Genomic DNA, 25654 nt, shown 5'->3' on the forward strand with positions numbered 1-25654 from the left:
TATGTTTCCCTTAGGCCTCACCTGTCTCCGGGCCCCGCCCACTGTACTTATACAATCACATAAACATACTAGCACATAAAGTAAACATACACTACTGTATTCCTGTTCTAAGGCCTCGCCTATCTTGGGCCTTGCCCCTATCCTGCTACTGAAGAGTCATGGAACCCCGTCCATACTCCTGCTAATGGTGAGATACGGGCCCCCGCCTACACTCACATTTCTCCTATCCCAGGCCCCGCCCCTGTTCTGCTAATAATGAGATACAGAACCCCATCCGTACTCAGCTAGTGGTAAGATACGGGACCTCGCCCACACTCACCTCCTTACCAGGCATATACATGTATCACAAAGACAACAAGTATAATATACTATGCAACATATAACATTCCTCGGGCTTACCCCGGCATCGGACCCTAGTCCGGAAACATACTACCGACACATGCAAGAATCACAAAGACCTCTATCATACTAACATACCTCGGGCCTCGCCCGACATCGGATCGTAATCCGGAACATATATCGTAAAAATGTCTAGGGCTAACCCCTGGGTCTTCCTACTATACACAAACATAATGGGCCGACATTGTGGCCGTAAACCCATGCACACAATGAGGAGACTCACCTTGCACTGCTGAAGCCCTGCTGAAACTCCTCTGGCTGCTAACTGGCAATTCCCCGAACTGCTGCTCCTCTGGCTTCCCGAGCTACCAATACCAAAATGACACTCATTCCCAAAATCCTTAACAGTCCAACTAGGTCAACCTTGGTCAAAGTCAAAGTCAACGCTCCGAGTTGACTCAACTCGTCGAGTTGCTCCTTCAACTCGTCGAGTTCTATGCTATTCAGATTCGTGATAACCCGAGTCAACTCGTCGAGTCATCCCCAGACTCGTCGAGTCCTTTCTTGGACTCGGCGAGTTTCTCTGTCTGTTTGGGCTATCTTAATGGATTAAGCCCCTATACTTCAGATCTAAGTCCCAAACTTCGTCTACATGCTGGAAATGATCTATTAAGGGTAAAGTTTCCAACTTTACCCATCCCAAGTCCTTCTTAATGGGTTTAGCTCAAAACCCTAGCTCCTTAAGGCATGAATCTTTGTCCAAAACCCTTATTACTCCAATCCACAACAGGAGAACCAAGATCTAGACCCTAGACACCCAACAAACACGTAAAGCCTCTTTCTTTTCATCCATGCATGACCCTTTTTGGCTCAAAAGGCCATAACAACTCCTTAAAGCTTGCATGGGGGTTTCTAATGGCATAAAGCTTGCACCTTTATGCCTTAACCACCCTTAGGGATTCCAGATCTAAAAGGATCTTGCTTGGGACGTCCTTGTCCCATAGATCAAGCTCCATGGACCAAAACTCTCATGAAATGGGCATAAATAAATCTAAGAAACTATAAGCCAAGATGAAGACTTGATTACCAGAGAATGATGGAAATGAGATGGTGTTGCTAGATCCACTAGCTTCCTTCTGAATCTCTAAGCTTCCTCTCTTCTTCACAAGCTCCAAACACACACTAAACTCTCAAAAACAAGCTCACAAGCTCAAGGATGCACCAGGGTTTCGTGGATTAGGGTTTGGGGCAATGTAGGCTGTAAATGAGGCCAAGGGGTAGAGAATGAGATGCTTAAATATGGTACATAAGCCCGAAATTAGGGTTTCCCAAACCCAGACCTACTCGTCGAGTTGGTCCCCTAACTCGTCGAGTAGATCACTTAACCCGCGACCCAAAATCCACCTCTACTCGTCGAGTTCCTCCCTGGACTCGACGAGTAGCCTTCTTGATTTAGGGTTTTCTTTCCTTTCTTGGTCTTCTGGATTCCGGGTGTTACACTGATTCTCGAGTATTTGAAATGTGTATTATACTAATGTGAAAATTCAATCTTTAAGATATTTTCATTTATGCATGAGTTTGTTTTTAGTTAATAAATGATTAAACTAAAATGGGGGATAAATGTTGGTGATTTAGTGTTATCAACATATTTTAGTGTAATTATAATTACTATCGAGACATGCTGCGTTCAGTTTACTATCCACTATCCGAACCTAGAGGTGCTATGTGCACATTCAGAATGTTAAATGTGAACTCGGGTATATGGGGGTTCGGGGGCAGCGCCCATAGGTATGGGGTTAAGGGGCAACGCCACGAAACCTAAAACGGATTTCTGTAATAGGAAATGGTCCGAACATATATTTCCCACTAACAACAGTTTATAACATCATGATGATGTAAGAATCAGTTTTGTCCTATAACCACCATTCAACCAACTAATTTTGGCCCCAATTTGGTGTGTAACCACTTTTAACCACCTTATTCCTTGAAGATGAATGTTCTAGAAAATGGTTAACAGCTTTGATACCCGAAATTGATTCTTTGCATCTATTTGTCTAACTAAAAATGCAAAACAGCAAGGTAATTTTCTGTGTTTCGAATTTGGAAGTAGCCTGAATTCTAAAATGTTATTATTGGATTATCTCAAATCAGATTTCGTTGTACCCTAGACTATAGGGTCGAAATCATAGATTTTAGAAAGTGTTGCAATCACGTTTCTAAAATTATCCAAGTGAATATTGATTTTTTTAGACCCAAAATCTAAGAGTGTTGATAGTGTTACATTTAGTAATTTCTTGATTTTAATCGTATTGATACGTATACATGTGATAGAATTATTCCAAAGATCAGGTTTATGTTCACATGATCCTATGTTCACATGACCCTATCGGTTAGTGTTATAATATGGATGGTGGTTCTATAACAAAATATATGACATTCATTATAATATTCCTAAATGTATGAGGCACATGATGACGCTTGATAAAAATATATAACAATGTATAAATTATGCACCAAATTGTAATATATTAATCATTTACATTTCTATTCACAACTACCGGAGCTTTTGGATTACACCATACAAATAAGATAATATTTTTAATCAATTTAAATTTTAAATTTTTTACCATTTAGATATTTTAATGTTCATTTTATAAATATTTTTATTTTTATAAAATAAGAAAAGTTAAACCAAATCTTGATGTATAGATGGGGCCGGGGTAGGATTTTTGTATCTTTTTGGGTTTATAATGATGACGCATCAACACGTGCATTCCATGACAATTCTCAGCTACACACAGACTCTGAGCCATCGCCATTTTTGTTCTTGTACTTCTTGGCCTCTTTCTCTTCTCTTTTGTAAGCCCCACAACCACTTTCGTGACTCCCCATGCTCCCCATCAGCCATTCACACCCCTAAAACCCCACTCTACACATAGGAATCTCGTGGAGATTCCCCCTTCAATCTTTCAGCCCTGCTGTGCTCCACCTTTATATACGTACAAATTTTTGTAGCTATTCAGCCTGTTCTCATGTATGAATGTCTATTTACACATCGGATTCACCGTCTGACGTGACCGAACTGCACATTTTGTGTAGAATTGAGAATCATCTGTTGGTCTCTGTCTCTCGCGCTTTATAGTAAGTTTCAGCTCTCTATCCGATTGATTTTCTCTTTTACGACGTGGGTTTTTGTTATGGATTTGAATTATCCGATCCGGACTGTGTGTGCTGTCATGCGTTTATTTTTCGTTAGTTTCTGTTGATCGATTGTAAGTCCGATTCTTCAAAAGCATGTCGGACGGAAGGTTTTGATCGGAATGCATTAGTCACTAGTATGTTTACTCATTTATGTACAATTTTGATCAAATTTTCCATAATTTTCTCTTTTAGACGTTGATTTTAATGGATTTAAAGTTTCCTGATCTGGATTTTGTGTTTTGTTATGCGTTTCTTTTTTCTACGTTCGATTCTTTGTTGATCGATTATAAGTTCATTTCTTCAACAAGTCGGCGAGGGTTAAGGGTTTTGGACGGAATGCATTAGTCACTTGTACAGTACTCGTTCGTGTTTCATATGATCGAATTATCAATAATCTTCTTTTGTTTTTGACGTTAATTTTGATGAATTTGAAGCTTCCCACTCTGGATTGTGTTTTGTCATTCTTCTTCATCCGATCTCTGTTAGTGTTACGTTTTTTAGAACGGCATTAATGTCAATTTTGATCAAGAATCCAACAAATTTCTCCTTTTTTGATGTTAATTTTGATGGATTCGAAGTTTCTCGATCTGGGTTTTGTTGGGATTGTTTTCCTTGATTCGGATGTTTTCGTAATTCATAGGAATTCTATTTCTTCAACTGCCATTAATCGAAACAATTCTTTCCTCATGATTAATTTTAATTATAGTATCTTCACATAAATTAAATGGTATGGGTGTTGAATCGTGATTTATTTTCAGTACTATGCATTCAGTTATCAGTGGTACTGTGAGCTAATTTGGTTATACGCTGGCAATACTTGACTCTGAAAGAACCCTAAATGTACCATTTTTTTGGGGGCCCATTTAAGATTGTGTGTTTATCTAACTATAGGATAGTAAAAGTACTTGTAATAATGAATTTGAGGGTTCTAAATCTATGATTGTACACTGAGTTTTACGCATAAATAATTGAAACCCACAACAAATCTTGATGTATTTCCAAGTTTTTAAGTAGACTTTGAGGCATGTTATGCATTTAAGTGTATGCAGTACTGCAATCTTTGCTGTAGAGTAATTTAGATGTTATACTTTTTGTCATCAACATGAGTGATGAAATGCTTCTGCAATTTGTGAATACGATCAAACAAACAAGTCTTTAATTTCAATGTATTTCCAAGTTATTATGTGAACATCATACGAGTTTCATTTTTAATGGTTTGTGGTAGTGTCAACTTTTTTGTGTACTAATTCAAAAACGTTCAGTTACACAATGTGTTCGATGAAATGTCTTTTCTTTAGTAAAAATCGAATGATATCTTGAATCTTGATGTGTTTTCAACTTACAATTTGAAAGCATCGTCAAATAACCCTTTTGGAGAAACTTGAAAGTTAGGCATGTCACACATTTCATCATACTATCCTCTTAACTTTTCACCTTGTAGTAGTTAACAACATTCAAACTTTTTCATACTCAAAGTGTTTGATAAAATGCCTCAACCAAAATGCAGATAAGTGAACTTTTCAAGATCATTATCACATCCAAGAATGTCTACAGCGTCAGTTGATTTGGCGCAAAACAACGATAATGTCAAAAGTGGTGATTGTGAAAATGATTTTGATTTCTCAAAGCTGCCACATAAGCCAAGAAACTTGAATATGGAGAGACAAAGATCTTTTGATGAGAGATCACTTGTTGAAGCATCACCTCGATACACACCATGGGCAGAAAATGGGCAAAGACATATAGACAATGAGAGTGTTTTTTCACCAAGTAGAAGATCATCCTTCAATACACCAAGATCACTTTATGGGTTTGAACCACACCCAATGTTTGCTGAAGCTTGGGAGTCTTTGAGGAAGACCATGGTGTACTTTCGTGGTAGACCAGTTGGGACTATTGCAGCTCTTGATAATTCTGATGAGAAATTAAATTATGATCAGGTATGTTGTTGTTCTTCATGATAGTTAGTTTAAGGAAATCTTGCAGGGTGTTATAGGGAATGAATTAGCTTAAATCAAGACCTTAGGGTTGTATTTGTTACACAGGATGAGACTTGACAAACTTTTTATGGCTTTTTTTTGGTGTTGAGGATGAGGAGGGCGTTTTTGTCTTTTGCACAGGTGAGAGGTCAAGGACACGTCCCTCTCCGACCTTGTTTTGTTCAATCTTTTTGGTTTTGACAAAAAAAATTCAATTTTCGGTGTCGGTGTCGGTGTCGGTGTCGGTGTCGGTGTCGGTGGTGAACTAAAAAAAGCAGGACTTGAATTGTTAAGATTTGAATTTTTAAGAGGTCTGAATTTCTAACAGGGTCTGAATTTTTAGCATGCTGTTTGGTTAGAACCTTTGAATTGTTGTGTTGAATGATAAAAATGACAATTTTACCCTTTTGTGACAATTTAGGACAATAGGAAAAGGGAAAGAACAATGTGAGAAACTGAAAGTTAACACTTCAAGTGATATTGAGGACTCATGTTTAGATAATTTTGCTTAAACTTGGATGTAGTTGATATAATTATAAAAGTATAAGTATAAGATTAAAAAATCGGTATGCCAATGAATAATGTGAAAGTAGGACAATGTTTCTTTTATCTGTTTTGCCACTTTTTAAATCCCCATGTTGTGAATATCTTTCTTGGATAGGTTTTTGTGAGAGATTTTGTTCCAAGTGCATTAGCTTTCTTGATGAATGGGGAACCTGAAATTGTCAAAAACTTTCTTCTAAAGACTCTTCGCCTTCAATCATGGGAGAAAAAAATCGATAGATTTCAACTAGGGGAAGGTGTCATGCCTGCAAGTTTCAAAGTTCTTCATGATCCGATTCGCAACACAGAGACTTTAATGGCGGATTTTGGTGAGAGTGCAATAGGCCGAGTTGCCCCGGTTGACTCAGGGTTTTGGTGGATCATATTGCTTAGAGCTTATACAAAATCAACTGGAGATAGTTCTTTAGCTGAAACACCTGATTGCCAAAAGGGTATGAGGTTGATTCTTGCATTATGCCTTTCAGAAGGTTTTGATACTTTTCCTACTCTTCTTTGTGCTGATGGATGCTCCATGATTGATCGAAGAATGGTGAGTTTGTAAATATTTTCAACTTTTTATTTTTTGTCTTATTAAGTATGTTAAAAACTTAAGCATATTCACTTTTATATATCTAAGGTTGTACTTTAATCATTGTACATTTTTTGAGAGGCTAAAGAACTGTTTTCTCATTATGTGGTTGTCATATCATGGCAAAGTACAAAAAAGCATAATGTACTTTCATCATTTTATTGATTTAGCCATTGATTCAATGGTTAAATTTAAAAAAAGTGAAAGTATACCTTGTATTTTTTTGAAAACCGTGTAATACTAATTATGATTTTTGTAAATAGTCAAAAAGGTATAATTCACTAGAGATGATAGTTAAGTGTGGTTAAATAAATAAAATAGTGAATGTACATTATCGTCTTTTGTACTTTTCCCTTTTTCCAAAATCATGTGGTTATTTTAAATGGTGAAAAAAAATATATATATAATGGTTTAATCACTACAAAAATGGTTAAATTGATAAAAAGTTAACATATTTTTCTTTTATACACAGGGTGTATATGGATACCCAATAGAAATACAAGCTCTTTTCTTCATGGCATTAAGATGTGCTTTAGTTTTACTCAAACAAGATGCTCAAGGAAAAGAACTTATTGATCGAATCACAAAACGTCTTCATGCCTTGAGTTTTCACATGAGAAGCTATTTTTGGTTGGATTTAAAGCAACTAAATGACATTTATCGTTACAAAACCGAAGAGTATTCTCACACTGCAGTTAATAAGTTTAATGTGATACCTGATTCACTTCCTGAATGGGTTTTTGACTTCATGCCAACTTTTGGAGGATACTTTCTTGGAAATGTGGGGCCCTCAAACATGGATTTCAGGTGGTTTTGTTTGGGGAATTGCATTGCTATTCTTTCATCTTTAGCAACTCCAGAACAATCAATGGCAATTATGGATCTTATTGAAGCAAGATGGGAAGAGTTGGTTGGAGATATGCCTTTGAAAGTTTGTTATCCAGCCATTGAAAGCCATGATTGGAGGATTATTACAGGATGTGATCCAAAGAACACAAGATGGAGTTACCATAATGGTGGATCTTGGCCAGGTATGTTGTAGAAATTGTCTTGTTTATGTGTTTTTGTTTACTGTTTTATTGATTTAGTGATTGAAATGTTATCTTATTATTAATTGTTAGGTCACTCATCTTCTAATTGTACAAATCAAATCAAATGAGTGGGTTTAAAGTTTATTGATTTGGTGTGTACAATTAGATAAATGTGTGAGCTAGTGATCAAAATGGAAGTAGTTGGTTTACCTTAATATGAAATTAAGCCTTATTAATCTCCATAGAAAACAGTTAAATACTTAAACTGATAAAATGGTGAAAGTACAACTGATTTTCTGTATGTTGCCCTTGGAATAGTACTTTCTCTGTGTTTGACTTCTGGAAGTCAAAGCTAGTAATTTAAATTGTTGGATTGATGCTCATATTTTAGTCTTTTAGCTACAAAAATTATTCCTAAACTACATTATCTATTTTTTTTAATGATATCTCACCTTCCAAACTCATATACTCATGATTTTTTTTTCTAAAATGAAAATCTTAATGTTAATTTGCGTAAAGTAGCAATGTACTTTAGTCCTTTTACCAATGTAGGCACTACACAATTTTTTAGCAATGTAATTACATTTCTTTACCCATAATAATAACATACTTATATCTTTTTTTTTTTTTTTTTTTTTTTTTTATTACCAATAATAGCAATTTGTAACTCACAATAACAACACACTTATAGTTTTTTTACCCATAATGTAACCAATTTTTACATTTCTTTATTACACATAATTAACAATGTACTCATAAAGGTATCAAAATATAAATACATTGCTGTTTTGAGTAAAAAAATTGATAAAAATGAAAGTACGTTGCTATTTTGAGTAAAAAAATATAAATCTTCTGATGAATTTTTTTTGGGTGCAGTCCTCTTATGGTTGCTCACGGCAGCATGTATCAAGGTGGGCCGCCCCCAAATTGCAAGGCGGGCCATTGAGGTGGCGGAGCTCCGGCTGGCGAAAGACGGTTGGCCGGAATATTATGATGGAAAGAGTGGCCGATATGTTGGAAAACAGGCTCGAAAGCATCAAACATGGTCAGTTGCTGGTTATTTGGTGGCCAAAATGATGCTTGAAGATCCTTCACATTTAGGTATGATATCACTTGAAGAAGACAGACAGATGATGAAACCCGTTGTGAAAAGATCATCCTCCTGGACTTGTTGATGTCAATTTTTCCGTATTTTTATCGTATTTGTAAGATTCGAGGTATTTTCGTTAGGGTTTGTGTAGACATGGGGATTTCAGGTTTTAGATTTTTCGGTAGAGAATTCGATATGGTGGTTTGTAGAACTAGAAATAGATGCAAAACTTATTCGTCTTGGTTCATTTAAGAGTCTAATTTAGGAAATATGTTGCAAGTTCATTTGCTTATGGTATCGTTCGTGAGCATCCAAGTTTTTAGAATTATAGAAGGGTCAATCACTACATTGACCAAATTGGGACGAGTCAAAACACAAAATGAACACCTTTGCGAAATATCAGATTTTTTTTTCTTCTTAAAAGGTGATTGTTTTGTGTTTTTGACACCCTCCCATTTTGGTCATTTTAGTGATTAACCCTTTTATAACACATGAGTTTTGGATGTTTGAGTTATAATTCTATCTATATTCTATGTGGATAGAGTAATATAATTAGTTTGTTAAATATGAATGTGTGCATTGGATTCGAACATGATTGCATCATTCCAAAAAGGAAACAAATCATTATATAGTCACTAGAGATAACGACACTAGAGAGTATTTATCTAATGGTATTGTGTCTCCTACATATGTGTAGACTTACCATTATATGTCTAGGTGTCGAAAACCCCGTGAGACATAGACCTGTGGAACCCCATTTCCTTATGGGGATATTTTTATAATGTTTTCGAGTTCAGGGATGGGATAATGTTTTACCCTCGTTTTAATTTTTGGGGACAGGGAGCTTCGTGTTGAATACGGAATCCCCCCCCCCCTCCCAACACACACACACAAATAATTACAATATATTTAACATTTTTGTTTATAGAAAAAGTATCCAATTTAAAATAACCATTATGTAATATATGTTTTTTATTTGAATAATTAGTGTAATCTGTAAGATTAAACCAAATAAATAAGTGAAAATAAGGTAAAGAAAGTTAAACAGTGTCAACGGGGCGGGATTTCAGGAGATTATTTCTGCCTCCGCTTAGTCCCGTTAACATCTTCAAGTATAGAAATCTATGTTCGTCCAATCATTAATCACTGGTAGCGTAATGTATAGAGATTATAGAAATTATTTTAGGCCATCTTATAATATCTTCCAAGAATTGACATAGCCACTTAACTTTTTCATTACTTTTATCAAGTGCTATAAACTTAGATTTCATGTCGGCTCTACTTATAATTGTTTGTTTAGAGGATCTCCATGATATAGCTCTCCCACTAGGTGTGAGCTTAAACCTACTAGTTGACTTCTAATCTTTTATATTAGACATATCCAATGTGTATCACAATACCTTTCGATTACTTCTAGATATCTTATATACTACAATCTATAAGTACAAAGTATAATTGAAGTATCGTAATAGTCTTCCAATGCTCACCACATAATTACACGTATATCTACTTAGTCTACTTATTGCAAAAGCTAAGGTACATTACACTACCAATAATTCTTGAGTATTCTACTAGTGTAACTCCTCCACTTTTATTATTATTCGGATGATGACTTGTATCAATTGGTGTTCTAGCTATATTAGAATCACCAAAACTGATATTCTTAATAATTTGTCCACATAATGGCTTTGATTTATGTTAAATCTATTTTGGGTCCTTGTGATCTTAAGTTCAAGGATCATGTTGGCTAAACGTACATATTTTATATTAAATCTTGACTTTAGCATGTTTTTAGTTCATTAGATCATTTTATTGTTGCTACCAACAACATGCATATCATCAACATAAAGACATAAAATAACATAGCCATCGATTTTTTTTAACATAAACACACTTCTAACATTTGTTAATATTGTATCTACATTCTGTAACGCTTGTTTCAGGTATCAAATTCTTTCTAGAATTTTAGGGTTTTAGACTGGGACTCGACGAGTTGGGGAGTCCCAACTCGCAGAGTAGAGATCATTTATGGGACGCGGGATTTAGGACACACTCGACGAGTTGGAAGGCCCGACTCCACGAGTAGGTGCTGTAAAGGAAAACCCTAAATTTTAGGGTTTGCACCCTATATAATCTCCTTAAAACCTTGAGGATGACCTTTCACCAGCCTCCAAACCCTAAGAACGCCTGTGCTAAACCCTAGTCCCCATTTTCTTTCATATTGTGAGCAAGAGTGACTTTTGGAGCTTAGATTAAGAAGATAGTGAGGAGAAGGAGGAGATCCAGCAAACAAAGCCTTGACTCTTGAGCTTGACCATCTTGTGGACTATTGTAAGCATTCAAGATTCGATTTTTATCTTAGAATATGACTAGATCTTGAGTTTACTCTTCATTTACCATCATTCTTGTTGATTGCATGCATGAGGTTCATAAAGTTTGCAACTTTATGAATCTCCAAGGCAAAATGGTCCCATGGTGGGCTAGATCTAGCTTTTGGTCAAGCATGGATGCCATGCATGGATCTGAGAGTATATTTTCTCTTTTTGGTCATTTTTGACTTCAAGACATGCATTGGACATGCATTTCCATAAAGCCTCTATCTTTGGAACGTTTTGAGGGATAAAACCTCTTCTAGAAAGGAAGGATTCCAGATCCCTAAAGTCTTGAACCACATGGTGAAACTTTTGAGCTTTCCAACCTTCATTAAGAGCTCTAGAGCATTTGGAGTGGTTCCAGAGGATGAAGTTGGAAACTTTATCCTTCTAGACACCTTTAGGTTTCAGATCTAAGCCCTAGAGTCCCTGCAATCGACGTATCATCGGAATAAGGAAGCAAATGGGGGGGGGGACTCGACGAGTTGCTTTGGCAACTCGACGAGTTGGATCGGGTTTCCCTGTCTTCTGGATGTTGAGTGAACTCATCGAGTTGATGGGATAACTCGGCGAGTTGGCTAGGGTTTGTCCCGGTTTTCTGGACTCTGAAGGAACTCGACGAGTTGCTAGATGCACTCGACGAGTTGGGGTCAATATGGACTGTTGACCTTGACTGTTGACTTGGACTTTGACCAGGGTTGACCAAGTTTGACTTTAAAGGTATTTATGGTATTTCGAGATTTTGACAAGTTAATTACATGATGGTTATATGCAGTTGATTTGGAGCTACGCGTTGGGACTTATCTGATTCTATCTTATCAGTTCAGCATTCTTGAGAGGTCACCATACCAATGGGTCAAAGGCACCAAGACCGACCCATTTTATGACATGTGGTACACTAGTTGAAGTAGTGTTATGTGACATGTTAACTGGTCATGTGCTAGGAAGTATGCTAGTTTTATATGTGGTCTGATTGTATGGAAGACCATGGGAGAGCCCATGACACTTGGATGTAAGACCATGTGGAGAGCCCATGGCTTTCCTATTAAAGACAATGTGGAGAGCCCATGACACCTGGATGTAAGACCATGTGGAGAGCCCATGGATTTCCTATTAAAGACCATGGGGGAGCCCATGTCACTTAGGTGTAAGACCATGTGGGGAGCCCATGTCATCCTAGAGTAAGACCCTGGGGACGAGCCCACGACATCCCTATATGTTGTATGCATGGCTTATGTGGTTTATGTAGCTTTTATAGCTAATATGATTATGTGATTATGTGGATTGTGTGGGGTATGCTCTGGGGAACTCACTAAGATTTAGCTTACAGTTTGTGGATTTGTTTCAGGTACATCTAAGCCTAAGGGAAAGGGCAAGCCTTGATGGCGTGGCATGCACTCTCTCTCCGATATTTGATTTAATGGGACACTATGATAATTGAAATAAAAATTATTGATGTTATGAATTTGAAAACTATTTTTCATGAAATTTGTGGTTTATTGGAAATGTTTTGACTATTTAAAAATGAAAATTTTCTTTTGAAAATTAGGTCGTTACACATTCCGCCGTCACATGTTCAAAATTTTGTTGTTATTGGTCTGATTTTAACCCATATAAAGACTTCACGAGTTCGCAAACCTTGGTTTCTTGTCTGATTCCTACTCTCATGTGTTATTTTTTAAAATGGATTTCATATCATTTTCAATTGTGTCTATCCAATGAGCTCATTCAAATGAAATTAATGCCTCACGAAATGTTTGAGGTTCTAGCTCCCATGTATGATTTTCAAGATGACATCCATTTTGTGTTTATGTAAAGATTCATTATGCTTTACTATCTTTGTAGAACTTCTATCCTCTAAACCTACATCTTTTATATCAGATCTTGCCTTTAGCATGTTCTTACTTGATTGGATCATTTTATCATTGCTACTAATAACAATCATATCATCAACATAAAGGCATAAAATAACATAATCATCGATTACTTTTTTTAACACAAACGCACTTCTCACATTTGTTAATATTATATCCACATTCCAACACGCACTTCTCACATTTGTTAATATTGTATCCACATTCCAACATCACATGTTCAAAATGTTGTTGTTATCGTTTTGAGTCTTATTTCAACCTATATAAAGACTTTACAAGTTTGAAAATCTTGGTTTCTTATCTGATCCCTACTCTCATGTGTGATTCTTTAGAATGGATTTGATATCACTTTTAGTTGCCTCATTCCAATGAGCTCTTTCATATGAAGTGAATGTCTCATGAAATGCTTGAGGTTCTAGCTCTCAGGTGTGATTTTTTCAATATGGGATCCATTTTGCGTTTATGTATATATTGATTATGCTTTAGAACTTCTCTCCTAGAAACCCCTATCTTTTATATCAAATCTTTCCTTTAGCATGTTCTTAGTTGATTGGATCATTTTATTGTTGCTACCAACAACAAACATATCATCATCATAAAGGCATAAAATAACATAACCATCGATTATTTTTGTAGCATAAGCACATCTCTTACATTTGTTAATATTGTATCCACATTCCAACATCATATGGTCAAAAACTTGTTGTTATGGTTCTTAGTCTTATTCCAGCCCATATAAAGACTTCACAAGTTTGCAAACCTTGGTTTCTTGTGTGATCCATACTTTCATGTGTGCTTTTCTAAACTGGATTTCATATCACTTTTAATTGCCTCTTTACATTGAGCCCTTTCAAATGAAGTGAACATGCCATGAAATGTTTGAGGTTATAGCTCCCATGTGAGATTTTTCAAGATGGAATCCATTTTGTGTTTTTACAAAAAATCATTATGCTTTATTTTCTTTGTAGAACTTATCTCCTCTAAAGTCAAAACCCACATCTTTTATATCAAATCTTGCCTTTAACATGTTTATACTTGATTAGATTAATTTATCGTTGCTACCAACAACAAGCATATCATCAGTTTAAATACATAAAATAACATAACCATCAAGTGATTTTTTTAACGTAAACACGCTTTTCATATTTATTGATATTGTATCCACAATCCAACATCACATGGTCAAAATTCTGTTGTTATTGTTTGAGTCTTATTTCAACCCATATAAAGACTTCACGAGTTTGCAAAACTAGGTTTCTTGTATGATCCCTACTATCATGTCTGATTTTTTAAAATGGATTTCATTTCACTTTTAATTTCCTCTTTCAAATGAAGTGACTGTCTCATGAAATATTTGAGGTTCAAGCTTCCATGGGTGATTTTTCAAGGTGGAATTCATTTTGCGTTTATGTAAAGATCCATTATGCTTTATTGTCTTTGTAGAACTTCTCTCCTCTTTATCGAGACACATAAATACATTTATAAAGAGGGATGCCTTTCTTGATTCCTTTATTGTGCCTTTATGAATGTCGGGTATTTTAGAATCGTACACATGCAACCGATATGCATTGATATTTTATGCATATCCAATAAATATGATTTTAAAACTCATGGGCCATATCTTATCAGCATTAGGGGCAAATATCAAAACCTTTGCAAGACACCCACACTCAAAGGTATTTGTAAGATGGTTTTACACAAGTCCACAACTCATGATTTTTTTTTAAATTTTTTCTCACATGATACCTTATTTAAAAGCTAATTAGTTGACGATACATTGGTTTTTTAAACCATGCGAAAGGAATTTGCAGATACTCCGAGATGTGTTTTGGATGAGGTGAAAGGATTGACCCATGCAAAATGTATTGGCTTCAAAGAAGTGCCACAAAAGAAGGAAGTTGTGCCGCAAATAAGGATGTTGTGTCACAAAAGAATAAAGAAGTGTCACTAAATAAGGAAGAAGTGCCACTAAAGCATAAGGTTCTTTTTGAGAAGATTTTAGGGGACTTCGGTATGAAATTTTGTATCTTGACAATTTGTACCATGAATCCAAAACCGAAACTAGAGAGAGATGAAGACAAAGTGTTTATTGTTTTGAAATATAGTGAGTTAGGCGGGGATGTCATGTTGTGTAAAAAAATTAGTGGAATGTTTTCCTATCTCGAGGAAAACTTTATCACATGTCAAGAAAAAAGGACCTTGATGTTTTCATCTTGAGAATTAGAGGTTTTATTATTATTATTATTATTATTATTATTATTATGGGAAAGAGGCCCAAGCCTCGTAAAATAAGAATTAGTGTTTATGGTGGCTAAGGTAATGGATTGCCATAGTAACGACCCGACTTTTCTCAATAAAATATTCTAGGTATTTATCAGAGTTTTACTATAAACATTCGAAAACCAAAGTTAAAAAAACATTTTTCATCCTAAAATACATTCGGGTTTACAACATATCTTAACCATAATTTAAATCAACAAGTATATGCCAAATAAAACCTACATCTGGTCCATGTCCTTGGTGCTACTATCTCCTCTCGTACTACGACTACTACCCGAACCTGCAACACATGACAAACTACAAACATCAGACGACAAGTCCGGTGAGTTATAAAACACTTCATTCTTATCTTCTCATATGCTAGCATTTTCTTTTCTCATTAAGGCCCAAATGGTCTAGTCATATAAAATAACTACATCTATCATATAGTGTGACAACATAGCTCGGATGTAACATCATAATTTTCACAGTAAAATTTTCAATTTTTAAAATAAGATAAAATCCATTTTCATAAAAACCAATCATCCATAAAACCATTGTTCAAAATCATAAACCCAAAAATCAAAGTATCATAACAATGTGAAATCTCAAACATGAAAGCTGTTGATAAAAGCCATTGTTCAAAGCCATTTTCTTAGATACCAATCATCCATAAAACCATTGTTCAAAAGCATAAACCCAAGAATCAGAGTATCATAACAATAAATAATCTCAAACATGAAAGCTGCTGATGAATGTGTACAGCCACACCTTCTCCTTCCCATGATCCTCAGAAGTAACTGAACCATTTAATTCACACAAAGCTTAACGAGCTCCCCAAATGTAACAACCAAGAAAATCTCGTCACCGGCCACCATTAGGAAATTTGTAAAAGAAAATAAATGTATTAGACTAGTTATATAATGTTTGATTATTATCAATAAGGATAATCAAATAAGATATTAAATTCATGACTAATTCGACCGTTAAATTCAAAAATAAGTGACCAAAAAGTAGTGTCAACTTTTGAATTGGTTAATACATTTAGAAATTACTTATCGACATGATACCAATGATATAAGATTCGTGAAAATCCGACTCCAAATGGATGATTTATGGATTTAGTAAAAAGTAAAAATCAACCACGTAATTAACATTAATAACGTCGAAATGGTATTAAGAGACCAGTTGAGTTTTGACTAAAGGTACAAAAAAGTACTCCTTGAGATATAAACTTTAGAGAAAAGAATGTTGAAAACGGGATCCGTATGAGCGAGATATGATTTTTGTAAAATCATTTATTTTTACCCCCGTCAGGCATAAAAATGAAAGTCAAAACTAGATAATGCAAAAAAGTTGTAGTACCAGTTTAGGTTATCACAAAGATATAAAGAGGGTTTAGATTGGAGTTAGCGCGAAAGAGTTATGGTGAGTTCACGACCCCATTTTACTGTTTTAAAGATTTTAAGGAGGGGGGGGGGGATACATGCGTATCAAAATGCTTTATCATATATATATATATATATATATATATATATATATATATATATATATATATATTAGTAGTTTATACAAAGAATGAAACTTAGGATAATATACCCATAGATACTCTATAAGCTATGATATTATGCATAAACGTTATGATACCTGATGTTCTAGGAAAGGACTTTACCTAGATGTTATGCTGGTCAAATTCCTAGGACATCTTAGTACCTAGATGTAATGTTGGCCAAATATATGGATATGCACTGTACTTAGTTGTTACTCTGCTCGAAGATCATGTATTAAAAAAAACATAATTAGGTTATATATACATAGTAAAAGAATATATATATATATATATATATATATATATATATATATATGTAAGGTTAATTATGAAAATATACAATTAATAATTATCATATATATAGTAAAAGGTATATAGGGATAATTATAGAAAAGAATTTTAATGAAAAATATAAAGAAAGATTAAAACACTTAAGGTTAGTGTGTTACTGAGCTTTTATTATTCATCCAACAGCCTTGATTGAATTCGGCTACCCCGAAACTATAATTGTTAATCTTGCGAGAGACATAAAGATATGTATAAATCTATATGAGGATTGACACCCCCACATGTGATTGCTAGCTAGAATCCCGGCAGGATAATTTTCTTTATATAAAAGTATTTTTATTTGATGTTAGATTAAGCATCGTGTTGGGGAAGTTATAGTCCACAACGTCGATTATGGGGGCTCATGGTAATGCAACCCGAAAACCTTAAGTAGTCAACTACCTAAAGGGACGCCTTCGAGTAGTAAATATTATAATAAATTAGGGTTAGTAAAATATCCTAAAATAGATTATAATAAATTAGGATTGGTAAAACATCCTAAAAAGAAATTTTAGGTTAGGATTGGTAAATGATCCTAACCAGGAAAGAATGATTTTCTAAAACAAAAAGGATTTTTGAATTAAAACGATAAAGTAGAAAAACCACAAAAATTTGTGAACTCACCAATAATTCACCAATAATATGTTGACGTTTTCAAAATACATGTATTCTCAGGAAGATAGCTATGGAGAAGAGCGAATCATCATGGAAGTTTGCTGGAAGATATTTCCGTTTTATGTTTAATTATGTTTAGGAAGTGTACCTGGTCTATTAAAATTATGTAACACTTGAATAAATTATAACAAATAAAATTATCGTTTGTGTTATATTTCTGTGTATTGTTCAATATATATGTTTGCCGAGATCTAATTATCCGCATGTCGCACAACTCGACGTTTCTGCCGCCGGTCGGGGGTGTGACACCAAAATACCATACAACACACAATACATGCAATCATACAAACATTGGCCTTCAGCCCAATGCGGGCCGCCCCTCCTCCTTCAGCCTTCAACATAAAATGATCTACCCATGACCTTCAACATAAAGTTGGTCCGCCTTTGGGAGATGAGTGGGGAAGATAGCCATGGAGAAGAGGGAATCGTCATGGAAGTTTGCTGGAAGATATTTCTGTTTTATGTTTAATTATGTTTACGAAGTGTACATGATCTATTAAAATTATGTAACACTTGAATAAATTATAACAAAATAAAATTATCGTCTGTGCTATATATATGTGTATAGTTCAATATATCTGTTTTCCGAGATCCAATTATCCCCATGTCGCACAGGTTCCGCCGCCGGCTGGTGGTGTGACACCAAAATACCATACAACACACGATACATGCAATCATACAAACATTGGACTTCAGCCCAAGGCTGGTCGCCCCTCCTCCTTCAGCCTTCAACATAAACTTGATCCACCCCTGGCCTTCAACATAAACTTGATCCACCCCTGGCCTTCAACATAAAGTTGGTCCGCCTCGAGTATCTTGACCTTCAGCACCAAGTTGGATCTTCCTCAACTCACCACAAGATATGTCGACACACACACACACACACACACACACACACATATATATATATATATATATATATATATATATATATAATAACATGCAATCAAGAATAATCTAACTACACATGTAACTGTCTAAACTAATCTACCCGTCTAACAGTGCCCTACAACGTAAGATCATCCAAACACACCAGGATATATATATATATATATATATATATATATATATATATATATACACTGTAGTGTAAATTATAGTGAGAAACATCACCTCACATAAAATCATATAATCACCATAGCTCGCAGGAAATGTTAAGGCCGGTATTACAACCCACCTAAACATTAAATGGAAGGTCAAACCTCAGTCTATGAACTAAAACCCTAAAATTAGACCCAAACTCAAACTTAGTCAAGAAGTCAAAAAGTCAACATCTGATCAAACATGCGTATGTGCTTGTTAAGGGTGCTCCATGCCCACTACAAGACAAAAAGTCAAGCCTTTCAGACTAAAACAGACCCAAAGTCAAGTCGTTTCTGTTACGCGATTTCCGTTAATAAAATTTTGAATTCATTAACTTTCCGTCAAACTTCTTGGTTTAGAGAATAATCTAGTTATATATAATTAAATTATTTGCGTGTCGGAACCAAAAATCGCGCGGAAACCCGTTTATCTCGAAAAATCAAACATTTCTGGTCTAAGTGAGATTACGACCGTAAACCTGTTTACGGTCAGTGAAGAGTGGACCCCCACAACACCCCTATAAATACGATACCTCCACCTTCATTAGAACATTTCTGGCCAAAAACTCTCTCTTTCTCTCTCTAAGAACCTTAACCGTAAACACTCAAAACGCCTTCAAACTTCGGAAATCATCGAGAAACCACGTTTGGAGTCACTTTGGAACGTCTGGAAACGCTCATCTCTTCGAAATCAGCAACCAGCACCAGTGTTCTTGAGTTTACGGTCCGCCTTCAGAAACTGTAAACTCTGTTCTTGAGTTTACGGTCCAAGCCTTAACCGTAAACACTCAAAACGCCTTCAAACTTCGGAAATCATCGAGAAACCACGTTTGGAGTCACTTTGGAACGTCTGGAAACGCTCATCTCTTCGAAATCAGCAACCAGCACCAGTGTTCTTGAGTTTACGGTCCGCCTTCAGAAACTGTAAACTCTGTTCTTGAGTTTACGGTCCAAGCCTTCAAAGACCGTAAACTCTGTTCTTGAGTTTACAGCCGTAAACTCGCCGAGCCTTCAGAAACCGTAAACACTAGTTTACGACCGTAAACCCCCATTTACGACCGTAAACTATAGATCACGGCCGTAAACATCTTTTTGGTGGTGCTTTTGGCTGAAAACTCATTTTCTTCGATTCGATCAAGTCCCGGTAACATCCCTCAACCGATATATAAGTGTTTCTCTAACACGTTAACTAACGAAATCGCTAATTTAGATACATATATGTATTTATTTGATAATAGGATTTCGTTAAGGGTCACGTGCAACAACTTGAGGATCTTCATTTCAGTCAACGATTTCACGCAACAACTGTGAGTTCATACCCCTACATTTTCTGTATTTTTAATGTTTTCAGGGGGGGAATACAAGCTAAACATAAATGTTTTCAAGAATATACATAAAACTTATGCAAAACTCATACTTTAAATCCCTTTTGTACTGTGTTGAGCATAAGGGACGTTTTCACTAAAAATTGCATAGTTTTTCCGGACACGCTATTCACTACATTATACATGCGAACTATAATCGGTATAGTTTGGGCTTTTCTAAAACATAACAAGTACATAAACATTCACTACTAAACCTATGTGTTAAGACAGAAACAGTTTACAGTTACATCACTATTTTATCATGGTTTTCATAACGGTAATTATCACTACATAGACCGTAAACTCTGTTCTTGAGTTTACAGCCGTAAACTCGCCGAGCCTTCAGAAACCGTAAACACTAGTTTACGACCGTAAACCCCCATTTACGACCGTAAACTATAGATCACGGCCGTAAACATCTTTTTGGTGGTGCTTTTGGCTGAAAACTCATTTTCTTCGATTCGATCAAGTCCCGGTAACATCCCTCAACCGATATATAAGTGTTTCTCTAACACGTTAACTAACGAAATCGCTAATTTAGATACATATATGTATTTATTTGATAATAGGATTTCGTTAAGGGTCACGTGCAACAACTTGAGGATCTTCATTTCAGTCAACGATTTCACGCAACAACTGTGAGTTCATACCCCTACATTTTCTGTATTTTTAATGTTTTCAGGGGGGGGAATACAAGCTAAACATAAATGTTTTCAAGAATATACATAAAACTTATGCAAAACTCATACTTTAAATCCCTTTTGTACTGTGTTGAGCATAAGGGACGTTTTCACTAAAAATTGCATAGTTTTTCCGGACACGCTATTCACTACATTATACATGCGAACTATAATCGGTATAGTTTGGGCTTTTCTAAAACATAACAAGTACATAAACATTCACTACTAAACCTATGTGTTAAGACAGAAACAGTTTACAGTTACATCACTATTTTATCATGGTTTTCATAACGGTAATTATCACTACATACGGTATACATACGGACTTTCACTACGGTAGAACGCTACTACACTACATGTAAACTAGATTGTACGATACTGTGAGGCGCTACTTCACTACTGTACCCTTAGGTGTACAGGGACAAATCCTACCACTGTATAACCAGAGTCTCCTAGAGGGAGAGCGTGAGATTTGTGAATAGATCTATTCGGGACTGACAATCCCACATCTGGACTGCTAGCTACAGTTAGTCGGGCACGCCTGAGATGTACAAATGTCATTTAACTCGACGCCTGAAGAACGTTGGAAAGGTCACTAGTCATATCAAGCATGGTTATACGACTCACATTATGTATAAATCACCTTTAGTTTACAATCCGACACTCTTCAATGGTTTTATTTATACTAAATAGAACTAAAACATACTACGTATACTGGCCAAGCCAGGGTTTTCAAACAGAACCATTTATGCTATGGCTTTACACACGAAATATTTATACTTCATGATTAGCTTCAGCTAGTCACATGAAGTAGTATTTTCGCATACCACTACAGTTTTCAGTAACGAACATTCAGAGTTTTATACGAAATCGATAACGCTACATTTTCACTAAAGAAAATATCGGATTTTCTTGGAAACATACAAATATTCATGGTTTATTACAGAACTGATAATACTACATTTTCACTAAAGAAAATATCGGATTTTCTTGGAAATATACAAACATTTTATGAACTCATCAACGATTTTCACTACAAACCACCGCTTATGAACTCACCAGCTTTATGCTGATACTCTTTCAAACTGCTTGTATTCTCAGGAAATCAGTAGACAGGTACTTGCTGGATTTTCGAGGAACTGGAGCAATAAGAGTTTTTATGTTTATACTATTCAAAACTATTGGATGTAATTCAAACAAAGTTTCAGACAAGTTTCAAACTGATGTAAACATTTTATTTAAGTATTCACTGTAATGGTTGTGTTGCTATGATTGCTGTTATTCATTGGTTGTGATGCTACACATGACGTCCTCCGCCCCGGAACGTTTCCGCCATCGGTTTCGGGGTGTGACAATTGACGAGCCACGCTCATGCCAACTTCGCAAAGTAAAATGACTTAATTCGTTAAGTCATAGCTCCTTCTTCCAGATCTGATCTTTATCAAGAAATTAAAGGATAAAGTTTCCACCTTTATCCATTAAGACAACCCCGAACAATCAAGATCTAGATTTTATGTATCAAAATGGCCTAAAAAGCCAACCCAACTTTCATGACTTAGAGATCATGCATAAAGCACCAACTTTCCAAGTATAAATGGTCCATAGAATAACCCTATGTGCTCAAAAGGAGGTGATGTCATCTCAACTCCAAGCTCACCACCAAAAAGGGACCAAAAATGCATTTTATGACATAATACAAGATCTGGACATTCAGAGACAAAGATTGAAGCTTTAGATTTACAATAGTCTAGAAAAGGTGTAAACTTGTTGGATCTAAGCTAGGGACTTCCTGATGGGTTTTGAGCATTCTAACACTCCTATGGTGTACATGCAACCCTACAAACCTTGGATCTATGTTTTCTCTATTATACATGCAAATATGATTTTTCCAAGGTTCTCATCCTAACTAACATACAATGGGGTACTTGTAATATAAAACTTAGTGGGATGACATACCTTTTTCTTGTGGTTGATTCCTTGGAGCTTCAAGAGCCTAGCACCAATAATGTGGATGCCTCAAGTGGAATCACAAATCACCAAAACAACTTGGAAAACTTGAGAGAATAGTAAGCACACTAGAAATCGGTCCACTCTTGTTCACTCACACACTAGTGCCATTTCATGTGCCAAAGACCTCTTTATATAGTATGGTGGATTAGGGTTACATCCATGTAAACCCTAATACCCATGACCTTTCATTTCCATAGGATCCATGGGTTAAACCCCATGGACTATCCATGTAAGCTTAGCCCATCCTAAATGAACTTGACCCATTCTATATATATATATATATATATATATATATATATATATATATATATATATATATATATATATATATAAGAGTCCATATTTAATTAGTCTCCTTTTGATCACAAAATTAATTCCAAATTAATTCTTGACCAATACTAATTAAATAATATGATTTCATATTAATATATTATAACTTATAATATATTAATAAATCATAACTATACTATTCTCAAAAGATTATCCATCCAAATTGTTTCGGTGAAGTGCAACCCAAATGGACCATGCCGGGTCGGGTCAAGTAGATACCAATAATAGTTATGAGCTTAGACATCTAATCCAACACTTCCTACCGAGTAAACATAGGATACTTGATCTTCAATCTTCAATCACAAATGATGAAATATAATATTTCCAAGGACACTAAAGCTTAAAAATGAGAGAACTGGGGTTTAGGTTTCCGAATCTCTCTCTAGAGGATGAAGGGGGCTGGGAATGATCTAACCATAGGGGCTAATGATTCTTAAATAGCCCCTAAAACCTTACAAATACATTCAGCCCATGGGCCTAGGCGTGTTGCGACCTTCAGAAGCGCGCCAGGCTCCCGCATCAAATTTCTTACTTTCAAATTTTTATATTTTAGTGAAATAAATAGAATAAGGCTTTAATAGATTACGTATTGGGAATAAAGATGTTACATTTGACCTTACTGGTGTCCAATCATTCTCATTTTGGTATCTCATATGGTTTTCATACGAACCTATAGACATGTACAATCATTCGCACTCTGGTATCTCATATGGTTTTCATACGAACCTCTAGACAATAATCTTTTTATGGATCCATCGTGGATCGACAATATTGTTTCTATGGATCCATTTCTGATCCAAATAATCCTCATGTATCGACGATATTCTTTCTATAGATCACTAGCAGATCCAATTGATCCCTTGTTGTAACCTCCCCCTATGGCACGCATCACAATATTGTCCGCTTTGGGCCACTCGGCACGAGGACTTCCCAGGGGGTCACCCATCCCGATACTACCCCGCCCGAGCACGCTTAACTGCAGAGTTCTTATGGGAGGGTATCCACACACCTTATAAGGAATGCTTAGTTCTCCTTCCAAGCTGATGTGGGATCAGGTGAAGGTGGGTTGCACCTTCACCCGTTCCTTCCAAGCAGATGGGAGGGGGGGGGGTGAAGGTGGGTTGCACCTGATCCCACATCGGTTGGGAAGGAGAACTAAGCATTCCTTATAAAGTGTGTGGATACCTTCCCTAACACAATGCGTTTTAAAGCCGTGAGGGTAGCAGATCCCATAAGAACTCTGCAGTTAAGCGTGCTCGGGCGGGAGTAGTACCGTGATGGGTGACCCCCTGGGAAGTCCTCGTGCCGAGTGGCCCAAAGCGGACAATATTGTGAAACGTGGCATAGGGGAGGTTAGATTGGTATCAGAGCATTGTTTATAGTGAACTAGTATATCAGACCATACAAGATATACAATTATAAATACAATGGGGCTAAAACACCCTCACTACAGATATACTTTTAAAAATATAATAATATTTTAAGTAAAGTATAAGTACATACAAGTTAGGGCATATCATAACGAGAGCATAATAAAAGTAGTATGATGAGTCGAAAACTACGGGTAGGCCTTGGGATATGTAATTAGACCTTGAATAAATATAGCCTGATCAACTATATTCATCCGAGGTGTAACTAGCATATGTTGGGAAAATAGTCGTAGTGAACGACGAGTCTAAACACTTACCAACACTAAGATATCAAGAATCAAACGCAACATTTAAAATACTATAGGAGTATTTTAGGATACCATAAAATCATACACTTAAACCCTCTATGTAGTTCTTATACCTCTATTCTCGGACAGACGACATGGCTGAATTTCACCCCGAAGACCCCCTACTACCCTGCCATGGTAGCCAACGGATGGATCGAGGAGGAGCCAAAAGAGATGTTGGGTTTTGAGCACTATAACACTCCTATGGTGCACATGCAACCCTAAATGTTTTGGATCTATGTTTTCTATATTTTACATGCATATTTTCAATTTTTCCAAAGCATTGTCCTAACTAGCATAAAAATTGCCAAATGAATAATACATCTAGTTAGATGACATACCTTTTAAAAGGACTAGTAGTTCTTGACCTTTGAAAGCTTGAGCACCCCAAGTGTGATGCCTCTAATGGTTCACAAACACCAATATGCAAAATATGGCTTGAGAGAATAAGTTACTTATCTCAAAGAGAAGGTGTAACCGATTTTGGTTTATGAGGGTTCTATTTATAGTGTTGCACATGCTAGGGTTACACTTTGTAAACCCTAATGCTCCATGACTTTCCACATTCTTATCCTCCATGGGTTTAACCTCCATGGACTATCCATGGATTAACTTATTGTTTTAGCCAATCTAAATAATCATG

At 35.9% G+C, this 25654-nt stretch overlaps 1 protein-coding gene across 2 annotated transcripts; it reads left to right on the top strand.

The window, feature by feature from the left end:
* Nucleotides 1-3133: 3133 nt before the first annotated feature.
* LOC145129631 (putative alkaline/neutral invertase B) lies at nucleotides 3134-9019 on the top strand. 2 transcript variants are annotated; one of them, XM_079064400.1, is made up of 5 exons: nucleotides 3134-3480; nucleotides 5048-5480; nucleotides 6181-6612; nucleotides 7124-7682; nucleotides 8559-9019. In XM_079064400.1, exons 2-5 carry the CDS (start codon nucleotides 5085-5087, stop codon nucleotides 8855-8857), a joined length of 1686 nt encoding a protein of 561 aa, XP_078920526.1. In that variant the 5' UTR covers nucleotides 3134-3480; nucleotides 5048-5084; the 3' UTR covers nucleotides 8858-9019. The 2 variants fall into 2 exon arrangements, with proteins under 2 accessions (XP_078920526.1, XP_078920527.1); XM_079064401.1 differs by lacking the exon at nucleotides 3134-3480 and adding an exon at nucleotides 3575-3674.
* Nucleotides 9020-25654: the final 16635 nt, after the last annotated feature.

The sequence above is a fragment of the Lactuca virosa genome, chromosome 8 (assembly GCF_052849685.1).
Source record: "Lactuca virosa cultivar CGN04683 chromosome 8, Lactuca_virosa_CGN04683_v6, whole genome shotgun sequence".
NCBI lineage: Eukaryota > Viridiplantae > Streptophyta > Magnoliopsida > Asterales > Asteraceae > Lactuca > Lactuca virosa.